We start from the raw sequence: 14,204 nt of genomic DNA on the forward strand, positions 1-14,204 counted from the left end.
CGTGACACGGGGCCTCGGCTTTTAAGGTCCCATCCGATAGACCCGCAACTTTTTACTTCAAAGTGCCCAGTGCTTGGCGAAGGAACAGTTGCTATCTATTTTTTATCGACTTAGGTCTGTCGCGGCGTGATTCGAACACACGACCTTCCGATCAGCGAGCGCTCTACCGACTGAGCTTCCGTGACGGTACTTGGGAATGAGATCTGCTCTAAAAACTTGAACCTGATCACTCATCCGGAAAATATAGGTCAGCTACAGAATCCGAGGCAAGTGCAGTAGTGTGAATCCTTAGATGTATCATCCATGCAAGTTTGGTCAATATAGGGCTCATTGTTACTTGGAAATGAGACTCTCCAAAAACTTTAACCTGGTCATTCATCCAGAAAATGTAGGTCAGATCAAGCATCGGAAGCAAGCCTGGTAGTGTGCATCCTTATATGTGTCATCCGTGCAAGTTTGGTCAAAATAGGGCCTATAGTTACTTGGCATTGAGACCTGCTCCAAAAACTTTAACCTGCTCCAAAAACCTGCTCCTAAACATTAACCTGGTCATTCTTCAGCTAAAATTGCAGCATCTGAAACCTGATTGGCACAATGAAACATACTAGAAACATCCTCCATGCATCTCTGATTAATATAGGGCATAGAAGTACTTGAAAAGAAATCAGCTCCAAAACTTTAACCTGGGACGCCGACAGCAACGTTGACATACGCTACATACGTTACATACGCTCCCCCAACTTCGTTGAGGTGAGCTAAAAAGAAAGTTGTCCCGATGTGAAAGGAAAATAAAGGATGGAGAGAAAAAATATACAAGAATAGGATACTGATTTCATTAATTTATTAGATACAGTCAAGTGACATAATCTTTTGATTTTAATTAATACTTTCAAAATCATGTTGTGAATTCTTCATCAAGGTAAACATAAGTACATAGAAAGTTCAGCGTGCTTTATTTTCATTAATATTATTGCTATTTCATTTCAAGCTTGAAAGCCTTTTAAGAATGATAATTTGGTCAATAAATGCACAGAAAAATGAGAATTCGAAGGAAGAAGACGATACGTCCACCTCATTACAGTTTATCTACAAAGGTATACATGTACATGTATATATCCTATCTATCCAATTATCCAAAGAAATACTGCCTCTTGGTTCTTGGAATATTACTTCAACACTACTTAATTATTGCTACAAACTCCAAATCCTAAATCAAAAGTAACATTTGCCAAGTGAAACGGGCTGCAAAAAAACTTCAGCCATTCAGGGAATACACCCCTATTTTCCCCTTCTGACTTCCAACCCACAAAGAACCGTCCTGGCCCAAGGCCACTGACCATGGTTTAAAAATTTTATCTGCTTTACCAAGCACAACGTCGAACATTTGCCCTGATTCATCAATTCTCATTATTCTGCTATTATTATAGTCTGCAACATATACACATCCATTTTCTTCATCACTACAGAGTCCACGCGGGTTAAAGTAGTTGTCGGCATTCTTTTTCAGTCCGTAGTATTCTGCCTCAATGTGCCCATTCTTATTAAGTACTGTAACGCATTCCCTTTTCCAATCCGAAATAGCAATGTACGACTTCTGGGTAACGACTACCCTTGCAGGATATTCAACAGTTGGGTGTGTCGAAAATTCCAAAATGTCAGGCATTTCCCATCTTTTGTGTTTTCCTGTCAGAGTCTTCACTACCTTATTGTGATGAGTTACATCATGGTCGAAGAAGGCATTTTTCTCGGTCATGCAAATGTAAAGAATTCCACTCTTTTGATCAAGAGCCATTCCACGTGCACAGGCGGGTGTAGACAACATTGTCGTTGGTTGGAGTTGTTTATCAACAGCCTTTATGACCTTTCCGGAATTGCAAGACACCAAAATAGTGTTATCTGGCCCTGATGTGATATCATCTGCTGGAAGACCAAGGTGAAGAGTTCTGTGGACTCTTCCTGAGTTATCGTATAATTTTAGTGCGCCCTCCGCACCTTCTACAACCCAGACTCTTCCGTCATTTAGAGGCAGTATTGCAGAAACGACAGAGCCTTCGTTTTCTATTTCAAAATCGTGCAACAATTCTGGCCTGTGAACATTCTCAATTGGAAATCCTGGTTTCACATTTCCAAAAAGCAATCTAACATCTTTTTCTTCCACAACCTTGGGATCAAAGTAAAACATGTCGCTTCTTTTGATTGTGGGAATCGAGTAGTCTGATTTCATCTTCTCTAGTTTCCCTACCAATTTATGACTGTATTCAACAACTGCAATATCATCACCTTGTGCACTAACATTTTTAGCAAACTGAAAGATTGCTGCAGAGGACATTGTTTTTCGATCCAAATCTTTGATTATACTTTTGATTGGTCTAACTTTCTCTTTCACCTGTTCTTTGACTTTACCTAATAATTCGCTTTTTACGACCTCAACAAGGTGATGCAGCATCTCCGAGTGTTTCTGAATTTCATCCTCAGCAGATTGTTGTATTCTTTTGTAGCGATTGACTTCCTGTGATATTTCCATTTTTCTCTCGGCTAGCCAACACAAGTAATTGACGTACTCATCAGAGTTCACAATATCTCTCAGCCTGGTCCTGTTAGACTCCGCAACGTCTTTCACGTATTTTGATGCGTGTTGTTTATGAGTTGTTGCATTGCAATGTTGACACACCAATTCCTTGCATACAGAACATTGATACAAGAGTCTCTCTTCCTGATGAATCTTACAGAAGAGATTGTGCTTGATTTTTCCAGCACTAGGACTTCGTCCGACCTTTATCATGTGATGTTCCCTTGTTGCAGTCATCCCTGAATGAGATTTAACACATGTCACGCAAAAATCCTGATTGCATTCTATGCAATGTTTGTTTGCTATTTCTTCTTCGCCACATACTTGGCAATATTCTCCGATGTTTTGTCGTTGAAGCTGGAAGAAATAGTTTTTTCTCAATGCCCTCGCTCCATTTTCTGGAACTTTCATCTGAGAATCACAAAGTGGACATTCCAAAATTCCATCTTCGCAAACTGTATTGATGTAACCATCTAAACATTCCTTGCAGAAACTATGATTGCAATTTAATAGGCGCGGATCCTGAAAATCTTCCAAACAGAGATAACACTTAAGGTTGTTAAGAATAGTGTCGAGGGTTCGCTGCTTGTTTTTTACTTTGGACATATTTTTGACCAGAATCTGAAACTGAAATATATTGTAAAATTATTCCACATCTTATTGATTTTTTTCCATCTAAATCAATATATATTTTTTAATTTAAACATTACATAATTTTGAAGACATCTCGCATTGATTATCGAGGTATCGATATTTCTATAAACGTATGCTATGTACGAACACATTTTTAAAGATATACACGCTACATAAACGCGATTTTTTATGTGAAACAAAATGATTAAATGATTTGAGAAACATGATGTGTAATAAAAAAAATTACTTTCCACAAAGTTTCACTAAATAAGTCGTTGTAATTACAAAACAGTTAAGCAAGATCTGCAATTAAGAATTCAGCCTATTCATGAATATTGATGAAGGAAGTGCGTAAACAGTATATAGACACGCATGTCCGCGGGAAATCATAGACAACGAGGTACGTTGCAATTTGACTACTATTTTGAATAAAAGTTAATACATGTCATTACAGAGTAGATGGTTAATAATGGTTATTTTCAAAGATAAGTATCTTTAAACATAAAACGTATGCCATCCATGTCAAAAGCTATTTTGTATACCAAACGGCCTACCTCGTTTTCTTGATGCCATTTTTTTTTATCAATCTAAAAGTAGCGACGGTGTCACATGATGCATGAATTTAAATATAGCATTACTTTCCTAGTAGGATAATAAATAATAATAATTTGAGATCTTTATAATGCGTTCATTTCCAATTGTGTAATTTACAATATTTTCGTAACTTTATTTGGTAAACAAGATAAATAAATTTCCAACTTTATTTTTAACTGACGCAAGTTATAGCGTGTATATATATATATATATTTAACAGATCGAAAGTCGTCACTAGATTATAAGTATTAAAAGTATAGTATAAAAATAAACTCAATTTAATTTCCTTTTTTTAATTCACGAGGAATATATAAGAATACGGATATCTTAGATCCAAGAAGAGACACACAATGCATTTTGTTATATATTTGAAATCATAAATAAGAAAATATATGCTTTGTGATAAATTATTCGAGTCTCGATAACCAATCTGTAATTTTTAATAAGCAAGATGACAAAGTGATAAACAAAAAAACCCCCAAAGTGGCCATTTCTAATGAATAACAGACTCCGATTACAGACTTTTTCTGTTGGTGACCTTGACCAAATGACCTGGGATCAAGGTCCTATCACAGCCTCAGGAGAAATCTTTGTGCCAAGAATGATCCCCCAATGTTTCTCCATATAAGATATCGCCAAGACAATATCATATATTTTTCTTAAAGTAATTTTGAACTTGACAAAATGTTCTTTTGTGAGGGTCATATACCCTTTGATAATAAGTAATATTCGTTTGAAGTATCAACTTTTAATTTTTTTCCCATAAAATAATGAACCAGACAAGAATTATGATTTTTTTTGGTAAGAAACATTGACCATGATCAAAAAACCTTTGGTCAAGGTCTTGACACACCCTTGGGTCATAAAAAATCTTTCCGTGAAGTATCAACTTCTAATCGCCTTTCTGGAAATTAATGGACCAGACCCGAATTTTTCAATTTTCCTGCCAGAGACCTTGAATTTGCCCAATGGTTCTTGAGTCAAGGTCATGATACATCCTCAGATCAAAGTCAATCTTTTAGTCATGTATCATCTTCCAATGTTACTCCAGTTATGAATTAGAAATGAATGCCAGTGACTTTGAAGTTGCCAATTTGACCTTCGGTCAACGTCATGACACACTTTGAGGTAATAGACAATGTTATATGTAATATCTATTATGAACTTTCATTGTGACTCCAGTACAAGAGAATTTTCAAAAGTGACCTTGAACTTGACCAAATTACTTTAAGTCAAGATCGTGACAAATTTTCAGGTCATTAGCATCTTTTTATGATGTACGAACTTTCAATATTTCTTCACTTGAGCGTTGTGGGTCGGTAACGAATTGTAGACTTTTTTCTGTCAGTGATGACATTCTCAAGTCAAAATCTAATCTTTGTGTCAAGTATGAGCTTGCAGTGTTTCTCCATCTAAGAATAATGGCTCAGACAGATTGCATGCACACATCTGTTATACGTATAACAATCAAATCTAGTATACCTTACAGGGTAACATTCCAATCTAGTGTACCTTACAGGGTAACATTCAAATTTTAAATATACCATACAGGGTAACAATATCTGGTATACTATACAGGGAAACAATATCTGGTATACCATACAGGGTAACAATCAAATATTGTATACCATACAGGGCAACAATCAAATATTGTATACCATACAGGGTAACAATCAAATGTTGTATACCATGCAGGGTAACAATCAAATATTGTATACCATAAATGATAACAAGCAGATCTGGAATACCTTACAATACCTTACGATGTAACAATCAAATCTGATATATCATATTTAGTATACCATACATCTCGAATACCATACAGGGTAACAATCAGATCTGGAATACCATACAGGGTAATAATCAGATCTGGAATACCGTACAGGGTAATAATCAGATCTGGAATACCATACATGATAATAATCAGATCTGGAATACCATACAGGATAATAATCAGATCTGGAATACCATACAGGGTAATAATCAGATCTGGAATACCATACAGGGTAATAATCAGATCTGGAATACCATACAGGGTAATAATCAGATCTGGAATACCATACAGGATAATAATCAGATCTAGAATACCATACAGGGTAATAATCAGATCTGGAATACCATACAGGATAATAATCAGATCTGGAATACCATACAGGATAATAATCAGGGTAATAATCAGATCTGGAATACCATACAGGATAATAATCAGATATGGAATACCATACAGGATAATAATCAGATCTGGAATACCATACAGGGTAATAATCAGATCTGGAATACCATACAGGGTAATAATCAGATCTGGAATACCATACAGGATAATAATCAGATCTGGAATACCGTACAAGAACAACAATCAAATCTAGTATATCATACAGGGTGACATTAGTAGAAATCAGTTTTGAAGACAGAAATGAAAGAAAAAAAAACCTAAGAGACATTGTGATTTATCAATTCTCTCTCTCTCTCTCTCTCTTAAAAGAAGTGTGAAGGATTTATTTTTACCGTGCCTGTTATGATATTTATAGAAGCACCAAACCCTTGGGTCAAAGGGGTGTTATTATTTATCTAATAAATCTAAATTACCCCCACCCACCCCCAAAAACTTTCTTGGGTTTTTAGAAAATTTTAGCCACCCACAGAGAGAAAGAACTTAAATATTATCAATTATTCATTGATTTCTATAAAGCACTATTCAGAACACCATTATTGATCTCAATCTCCGGTGAATTATTTTTCATCTCGTCCTATGATTTTTATTTACATTTTTATAATCTACTCGTTAATTATTTTAGAAATGCTTTTGTTTTGATCTTCTCTTTAATGAAAGTTAGGAAAATATGGAAATGTTAGTTGAAATGATTATTTTACCGTCAACTTAAATTTAATGAGTTCAATGATTTTATCCCTAAAACTAAAAAGTTAACAATGGAACAAGAAATTTATAGTTTTCATGTAAAAAAAAAAAACAAACAAACAAACAAAACAAACAAACGAACAAACAAAAAAAAAACCACCACCACCAAAAAACCAAACAAATCTTACCACGAAGTGTTAAAATCCAGTTAAAAATGGTATACCAGCTTTTAACAAAGTCTGTAAAGCAGAATTTTCCGCCGAATGCAATCTGATACACGGCGCTCATTCCAGCTGGATTGGCCGTAACTAGTATAACATTATGGCGATTCGATTTCTGTGCTGTTTAACTACTTAAATCACTTCAGAAACAGCACTTTCTGGTTTTATTTATTCAGCTCACCTCGCTTTTGACATCGATTCACGGGTACACTGTGTCGACATGAAAAAGGAAACTACGCCATTAAAATCAATTTTATCCATTTTTGCTGATAAAATTGCCGTTTGTGTCGTGAAAGGCCATTTTTGTCCTGTTGTAAAACGTATAGATTTGCATGGAACCCAATATCAATACTTTGCTTCCATGGCAAACTATCAATTTCAGTTACCCATTTGCAACAAGCATGAATTATTGAGAAAACAAGACATGAAGTTTTAATTTTTTTTTAATTTGTTAATAAACTTAAATTTATTCTTATAGAATTGGTTTTACAAATTCTACATCTGAAAGTAAACATGCAGTGTAGGGAGTATAAATTAACATGAAAGATATTAAAAAGCCTCTACCTTCATAAATGTATTCATAACTGCAAAATATTGAGACGTCGAATGACATATATACACAAGTTCAACACCCAAGAAAATTAATGAAAACTAATAAATCATTGTTAATAAATTTGCTTACATCCGTTAAACTCTTTTAAACAGATATTTATTTAGTTCCAGTAAGCTTCCCTGGAGAGATAAATGCTGTTCTTTCAATAACGTTCTTATGACAAATAAATATTTGCACTCCATAAAAGTAACATACAAAAATATTAAATCGAATTTCCTTCAATCTTGCCTTAGATACCAATGTTAATTTTTAGCATGAAATGAGATTAGAAGTGATCTGTGATGCCTTGCATTGAAATCACATGCTTTTTAGTTTTTATATTATGTATTATATAACAACTGAATTTATTAGCAGAACTAGAATATAAAAGAACTAGAAGATAAGGGAGGGGGGAAGGGGGAAATGCAATTTCTCAGAATGTCTAGATACCTTTATTAGTCCCCTACCGGTGAAACCGGAGGGGACTATAGGTTTCCTCTGAGTCTGTCCGTCCGTCTGTCTGTCTGTCCCTCTGTCCCTCTGTCAGTCTGTCCCACTTGGTTTTCCGCACTTTTCTTCTACACGCTTGCAGATATTGAGCTGATTTTTGGTATGTGAGTGTATCTTGATGAGTTACAGATCAAGTTTGCATTTCGTTTCCGCTTCATTGATTACGACCTTTTCAATTTTTCAGGGTTTTCCGCACATTTTTTCTAAACGCTTGCAGATATTGAGCTGATTTTTTGGTATGTGACTTAACCTTGATGAGCTATAGATCAAGTTTCCATTTCGTTCCGCTTCATTGATTTTTGACGGAATTATAGCATTTTCAATTTTTAACGGGAACCAGATTACACTTGCCGGTAGGGGACTAGTATTGCTAATGCAATACTCTCAGAATGCTTGTTTTATTTCTTTTAAATCATAAAATATACCTGTCGATCAATTTTCATGTAGAAAATGTAGAAAATGCATAATCGGTGCTTTTTAGTCCCCTACCGGTGAAACCGGAGGGGACTATAGGTTTCCTCTGAGTCTGTCCGTCCGTCTGTCCGTCTGTCTTTCTGTCTGTCTGTCCCTCTGTCTGTCTGTCAGTCTGTCCCACTTGGTTTTCCGCACTTTTTTTCTAAACGCTTGCAGATATTGAGCTGATTTTTGGTTTGTGACTTAACCTCGATGAGTTACAGATCAAGTTTGAATTTTGTTCCGCTTCATTAATTTTTGACGGAATTATGGCATTTTCAAATTTTAACGGGAACCAGATTACACTTGCCGGTAGGGGACTGGTATTGCTAATGCAATACTCTCAGAATGCTTGTTTTATTTACATTTTTCCTGAAAATATATTTAAGATTTGATAATTTTCCCCATATAATATGATGAATCATAACGATGAACTTTGAAGAAATAACATGGGTATATACACAGTACAGTGTGAAGAAATAACATGGGTATATACACAGTACAATGTGAAGAAATAACATGGGTATATACACAGTACAATGTGAAGAAATAACATGGGTATATACACAGTACAATGTGAATTCAGTAACATGGGTATATACACAGTACAATGTGAAGAAATAACATGGGTATATACACAGTACAATGTGAATTCAGTAACATGGGTATATACACATTACAATGTGAATTCAGTAACATTTTTGAGCAAATGAGAAAATCAAATGGTTTGCCACCGGCGACAATATGTACGTCGCCGGCGATTATATGTGCATACTCTTATTTACACTGCATATTTATTGTCGTTCATCAATACATATTCACATCAGCGAATATATGTACCGTGAGGACTCTACAGAATGGGCGACAAAATATATACCTTACATATTGGTACATATTTGTCGTCAGCGACAATATATGCTGTAAACATTTGCACAGCATCGTTCTGAAGAATGTTATACTGTAGTCGGAGAGAGAAAGATTAGGTAAATTTTTTTTATGAATTTATATATTAATCGTGTTAATTGCACCATTCTTCTTCTTCACGGTGCAACTTGTATGTTAAAAATAAAAATATAATATGAAAATAACATTATATTGCCGCTGCTTTTTTAAGACTTAAAAATGAGAACTGTGCTTAAAAACCCATTTATTTGCCTTTTAGTAAATCTCATGAAAACTGGAAATAAATTTTCACTTTGAATACCATTTTTTGTATTCTAACTTGTATCAATATACCGGTAAACAGAGTATTTTAACTGTGGTACTCAATATGACATTTGCCTACGTGATGTCTTTGTGATTAACATAGTAATAACAATCACAAAACTACAACAGTTCCTTAATTAACTCTAATTGTAGGGCTACAATATGTGCAGTGAGAGGTAGGCACATATTGTCGCCGGTGACTACTAGTATATGTGCACCTATTTTTTTTCAGTCGGAGATAATATATGCCGATGGACAGTAATATATGCAGTGAGGGTAGGTGCATATTGTCGCCGAAGAAAATATGTACAGGAAGACAATACTGGATGTACCGTCACATGGTTGTCTATATTTTATAAATTTGGCACTTCTAAACTCTGTCGCAAGATAGGAAGATGAAATGTATATATATATAGTTTTATATTAATTCTTTAGTTCTGACGTCATTCAGTTGGTATGCTTTTTATGTTAATTTATTGAATTTCTGAATATTACCTCGAATAACAATCTGCCATCACTTATTCATTTTTTATATATACATGTTGTAGAACATGGATAGCTTCATTTAAAAGAAATATGGCTTTCTGCGATACATCATAAAACTATTGGGGAGGGGGTTTTATTTATCACTCCTTTTCCAGTCAATATTTTTGAGTAGGTCAGTGTGGTAAAAAAAAAATAAAATAAAATAAATTCTAGGAACCCTTGGTTTCATTTATGTCATTAAATAGACTGTTTGTCCACATAGTTGATTTAGACAATTTGAATTTCTATTGGGATAAGAAACAATCGTGTTTAATCATGCATGTATTGTTTAGAGATACCTGCAAAGCAAAATATGACGACATAATGTTATGGTATCAAGGTGATAAATTGTTTAAAAATTATGCAGTCTAATTAAAATTAGCCCCTATGTTTTATTATTTATTATTATATGCCGCAGGCATAACAAATAACATCCTCACAATGTCAAGGTTTTGTGATTTCGGAACTCCACACAATTTGTGTGGAGTTCCGAAATCACAAAACCTTGACATTGTGAGGATGGACAAATAATAAAACGTCGGGGCTAATTCTAATTAGACTGAAAAATTATGCATAGACTAGGAAATGTCGGAAAACAATAACCTTGAGATATTTTAAAATTCCTTAATGAATATCAATTTCTGAGCACAACCTGTGACTTATGACACAATGCAATGCAAAAGTAACATATATATTGCTGAAATATACTAAAATACAGAGGACATGATTGTATTTGGTTCCCTGCAAATCGGAAGTACTTTTTCCTCTTTGCTTTGAACCATATTTGCAATAAATGACGTTTTAATTAATATTAAATATGGGTGAAAAAAATAATTTATAATTTAAATGAAATAACAATGTTAAAGAGACACAGGCTAAAGCGAATATAACATTCAGATATATACCCATATTTTAAATGATTTTTATATCCTTTAGTGTGTTCTAGGTTTTTTTTAATAATGTATAAATAAAATTTCCTTATGGAATTTTCATTTATCTAATCTCTTCCTCCACATGTTAGTGTTTTGATTTCAGCACAGCGTTAGATATAAATACTTTGATTCTAACTTTAGCCTTTTTCGTAATATTTTTTCCACGTGGTAAACCATGCTGGAAACTCGCATGTGATTTCATATGACTTTTGTCTATAAATTTGAATTTTTCCAACAGATGTCATCAAAAAGTACCTCCCGATTAGTGCTCGATATGGAAAAATATGAAATGATGATGCATTACTAGTCAGTCATAAACTGTTATAAAGAGGTGAATTTAAATTAATTTGTGGCAGTTTGACTAAATGGATATAAATCAATATTTTTCACGTGACAGTATCTTTAACGATGACAGCGAACTTTCTGATTTACCAGATGACAGTGGTTCTTCATTCCTACCAAGCACAGAGGAAAAAGACGTGTATATTCCACGACTAAATCTTCGAGACCTTCAGAGTTGTCATTCTAAATACTCTGAACAAGAGGAGGATTCGAAGTCTTCAGCAAAATCCGTATATAAATCTGAATCAGGAGTTTCAAAGAATCCAACAATCAGGATAAAAAACACTGAAAATGACTTCCTAGATCTGGGTTTATATGATACCCCACCGCCCCCTCTCCCAATAAAGAAAAGACGTACATTTAATGGCTCGGGAATTGAGGGAGGAATGTACAGACAGTCAGAGGGTGGTCAATATAAAAAAAGAGGAAGCTGTCCAGGTTTCACTGGGACGTGGGAAAGAGATTCCCTACTACACAAGAAGTACGATAATCTTCTAGCCAATGAGGGTTTAGAGTACTCAGAGTTTGAGGATGTATCCAGAAGCATTTTAAGTAAGAGCAAAGTACTAGAATTTCACAACCGTATTTATCCTTATGCAAATGATCTAAAAGTCGACAACACAACAACACAAAATAAAAGAGATTCGAAATTACATAACACAAGGTCCGAAATTAGCATTAGGGATAGAGATATTCGGTCACCAGTCTGTTCCAGAGATGAGCGAAGTGGTGGAAATCTCTTGGAATTGGAGTCTACATTTTGTGTTCCCGCGGGCTGCTCTGACGTGTCCTCGATAATACCATATGATTCTGGGAAATGCTGGGTAGCGACGAAGGCTTCAAAGAGCATACTCCTGTATGACAGAAATGGGGACTTAATGGACTTTGTTGATGTTGGCTGTCCAGTGGACTCCCTAGCAACTGACAAAGATGGGAATGTGTTCATGTCATGTCCGGATTTGAAACAAGTTCGAATGTTTGACCGTCGCCGACAGGTAAGCAACCTAGTTTTCTTTAATTTGTCGCAGAGAGAGAGAGAGAGATTTTGTTAGATGTATTTTTTTGAAAATAAAATAATTACCGACATTTTTTTCGTTGAAGATGAGAACATTTCTGGATAATATACAATGCCCCATTAGTATCGCATACACTCGACTGGACGACTCTATACTAGTATGGAGAAACAACAAGATAGCTAACGACCTTACAATGAAGGCATGCAATCCATTGAGAAAATATCCAATCCGTAGGCCAAAGTCAAGTAAACCACGGGAGAAAAATGTAGCTGAAAATATGTGTGGCAATCCTTTTCAAGTCTGTGTCAATGTTAATGATGACTGCATCGTGTCTGATTTTGCTCAACGAACAATCACGGTTTTGGACCGCTTAGGAAGAATTCGCTACACCTTCAAGTCATCCAAAGACTTTCCCATTCGAAAATGTCATTCCCTTTGTTGCGATAAAAAAGGAAAAATTTACATTTTTTGGAAAGGTAATCCGAACGTCTGTGTACTGGAACCAGGTGGCAATATCAAACATATATTTTCCTGCTGTGATCTCATTAATGAATCCGTCTTTACTTCTGTCTTTGATTCTGACGATTATTTGTGGGTGGCTTGCATGGACGGATTCATTAAAATTTTTAGAAAATATTAAAATCAGCAAAGAAATTAAGAGCCGTTTTATGTGAGCACTTAAACATTTTGGCACGCACAATCATGCATTTTCTTGAAAATTAATGAATTATTAGGGTTTCATCCTTTAAACTTAAACCAGTGATTTTTTTGCTTAGTGTGGATTTCGGTTTCCATGCAACAGACCTAAAAGTTGGGAAAATTGTTAATATATACGAATTGTTTTATGGCTTTGTGAAGAGACAACGAATGTATATGACTACATATGTAGGGATGATAAGCCTTATTGTTTAAGACACTTACAAGAAATAATAGTGAATAATCGTTTTATGGATCGTGATTATGGTTACATTTGAACGAAATCTTGAAATGAAAAAAAATCAAATTTTTTAATCTCTTGCTATTATTTGAAAAAGTAAACAGACTAAACACATGAAACATCAAGGATACTAAACAGGAATGAACATAATAATTTGCTCACGTGTATTTTGATTGACAAAATATAATTGGGCTTTTGGGCTTTATGCAATAATTTTTGCATTGAAAAGGGGTTACATGTATCTCTTAAATTCAAAGAAACGCAAAGATAACCAGAATCTATTTATTTAATGTGAGTAGACAACAATATTACTAAAACGTATACAAAAAATGTTTTAACAATATTTTTTCAATAGGCATTTAGGCATTATCATAGGGATAATATTTTAAGTGATTTATAAGAATCTTGCAGTTTTGCTATTAGAAATTACATATCAATTTCATGTATGATTTTTTTTATTCAAATGTACATGTCCCAAAAAAAAATAATAATAAAGATATATAAATTTGAATTTTCACTTTTTTGTTTCCATAGTAATACCACAAAATAACTATATTCCCCATGAACTTTTTTAATAAATATGAAACATAATTTAAACTTCATGTTTTAAGCATTTAAAGGTGTTCCATATTGTCTGAAGAATATGGAATAAAATTTCAGATTAAAAAGAAAAGATACCTATTTCCAACTTTGAGAGCTGGTAACCATTCACCCCAATTTTCCTGAAATTATTCCTTGAAGAAAGCTTTATGTCATGCATATGTTGGATAAAATTGTGATCATGCGTGCGATACCCTTATATAAAAGTGCAAATTCA

At 34.3% G+C, this 14,204-nt stretch overlaps 2 protein-coding genes across 2 annotated transcripts; one reads left to right on the forward strand and one right to left on the reverse strand.

Annotated features, from left to right (window-relative positions):
- Positions 1-949: 949 nt before the first annotated feature.
- On the reverse strand, positions 950-3,178 carry LOC133183425 (E3 ubiquitin-protein ligase TRIM71-like). Its single transcript, XM_061318385.1, has one exon. It carries the CDS (start codon positions 3,173-3,175, stop codon positions 1,256-1,258), a length of 1,920 nt encoding a protein of 639 aa, XP_061174369.1. The 5' UTR covers positions 3,176-3,178; the 3' UTR covers positions 950-1,255.
- An 8,279-nt stretch (positions 3,179-11,457) lies between these two features.
- LOC133182515 (uncharacterized) lies at positions 11,458-13,090 on the forward strand. Its single transcript, XM_061317360.1, has 2 exons — positions 11,458-12,429; positions 12,536-13,090. Exons 1-2 carry the CDS (start codon positions 11,458-11,460, stop codon positions 13,088-13,090), a joined length of 1,527 nt encoding a protein of 508 aa, XP_061173344.1.
- The last annotated feature ends 1,114 nt before the right edge of the window (positions 13,091-14,204 follow it).

This window comes from Saccostrea echinata, unplaced genomic scaffold (genome assembly GCF_033153115.1).
Source record: "Saccostrea echinata isolate AGI-Se365-2 ecotype Australia unplaced genomic scaffold, CSIRO_AGI_Sech_v1 ptg000009l, whole genome shotgun sequence".
NCBI lineage: Eukaryota > Metazoa > Mollusca > Bivalvia > Ostreida > Ostreidae > Saccostrea > Saccostrea echinata.

Excerpts from the sequence above, each read along its gene's own strand:
- LOC133182515 (XM_061317360.1), top strand. The coding sequence starts at position 11,458 with ATGGATATAAATCAATATTTTTCACGTGACAGTATCTTTAACGATGAC. Across the intron at positions 12,430-12,535 it reads TGTTTGACCGTCGCCGACAG|ATGAGAACATTTCTGGATAA; the intron begins GTAAGCAACCTA and ends TTTTCGTTGAAG.
- LOC133183425 (XM_061318385.1), bottom strand. The coding sequence starts at position 3,175 with ATGTCCAAAGTAAAAAACAAGCAGCGAACCCTCGACACTATTCTTAAC.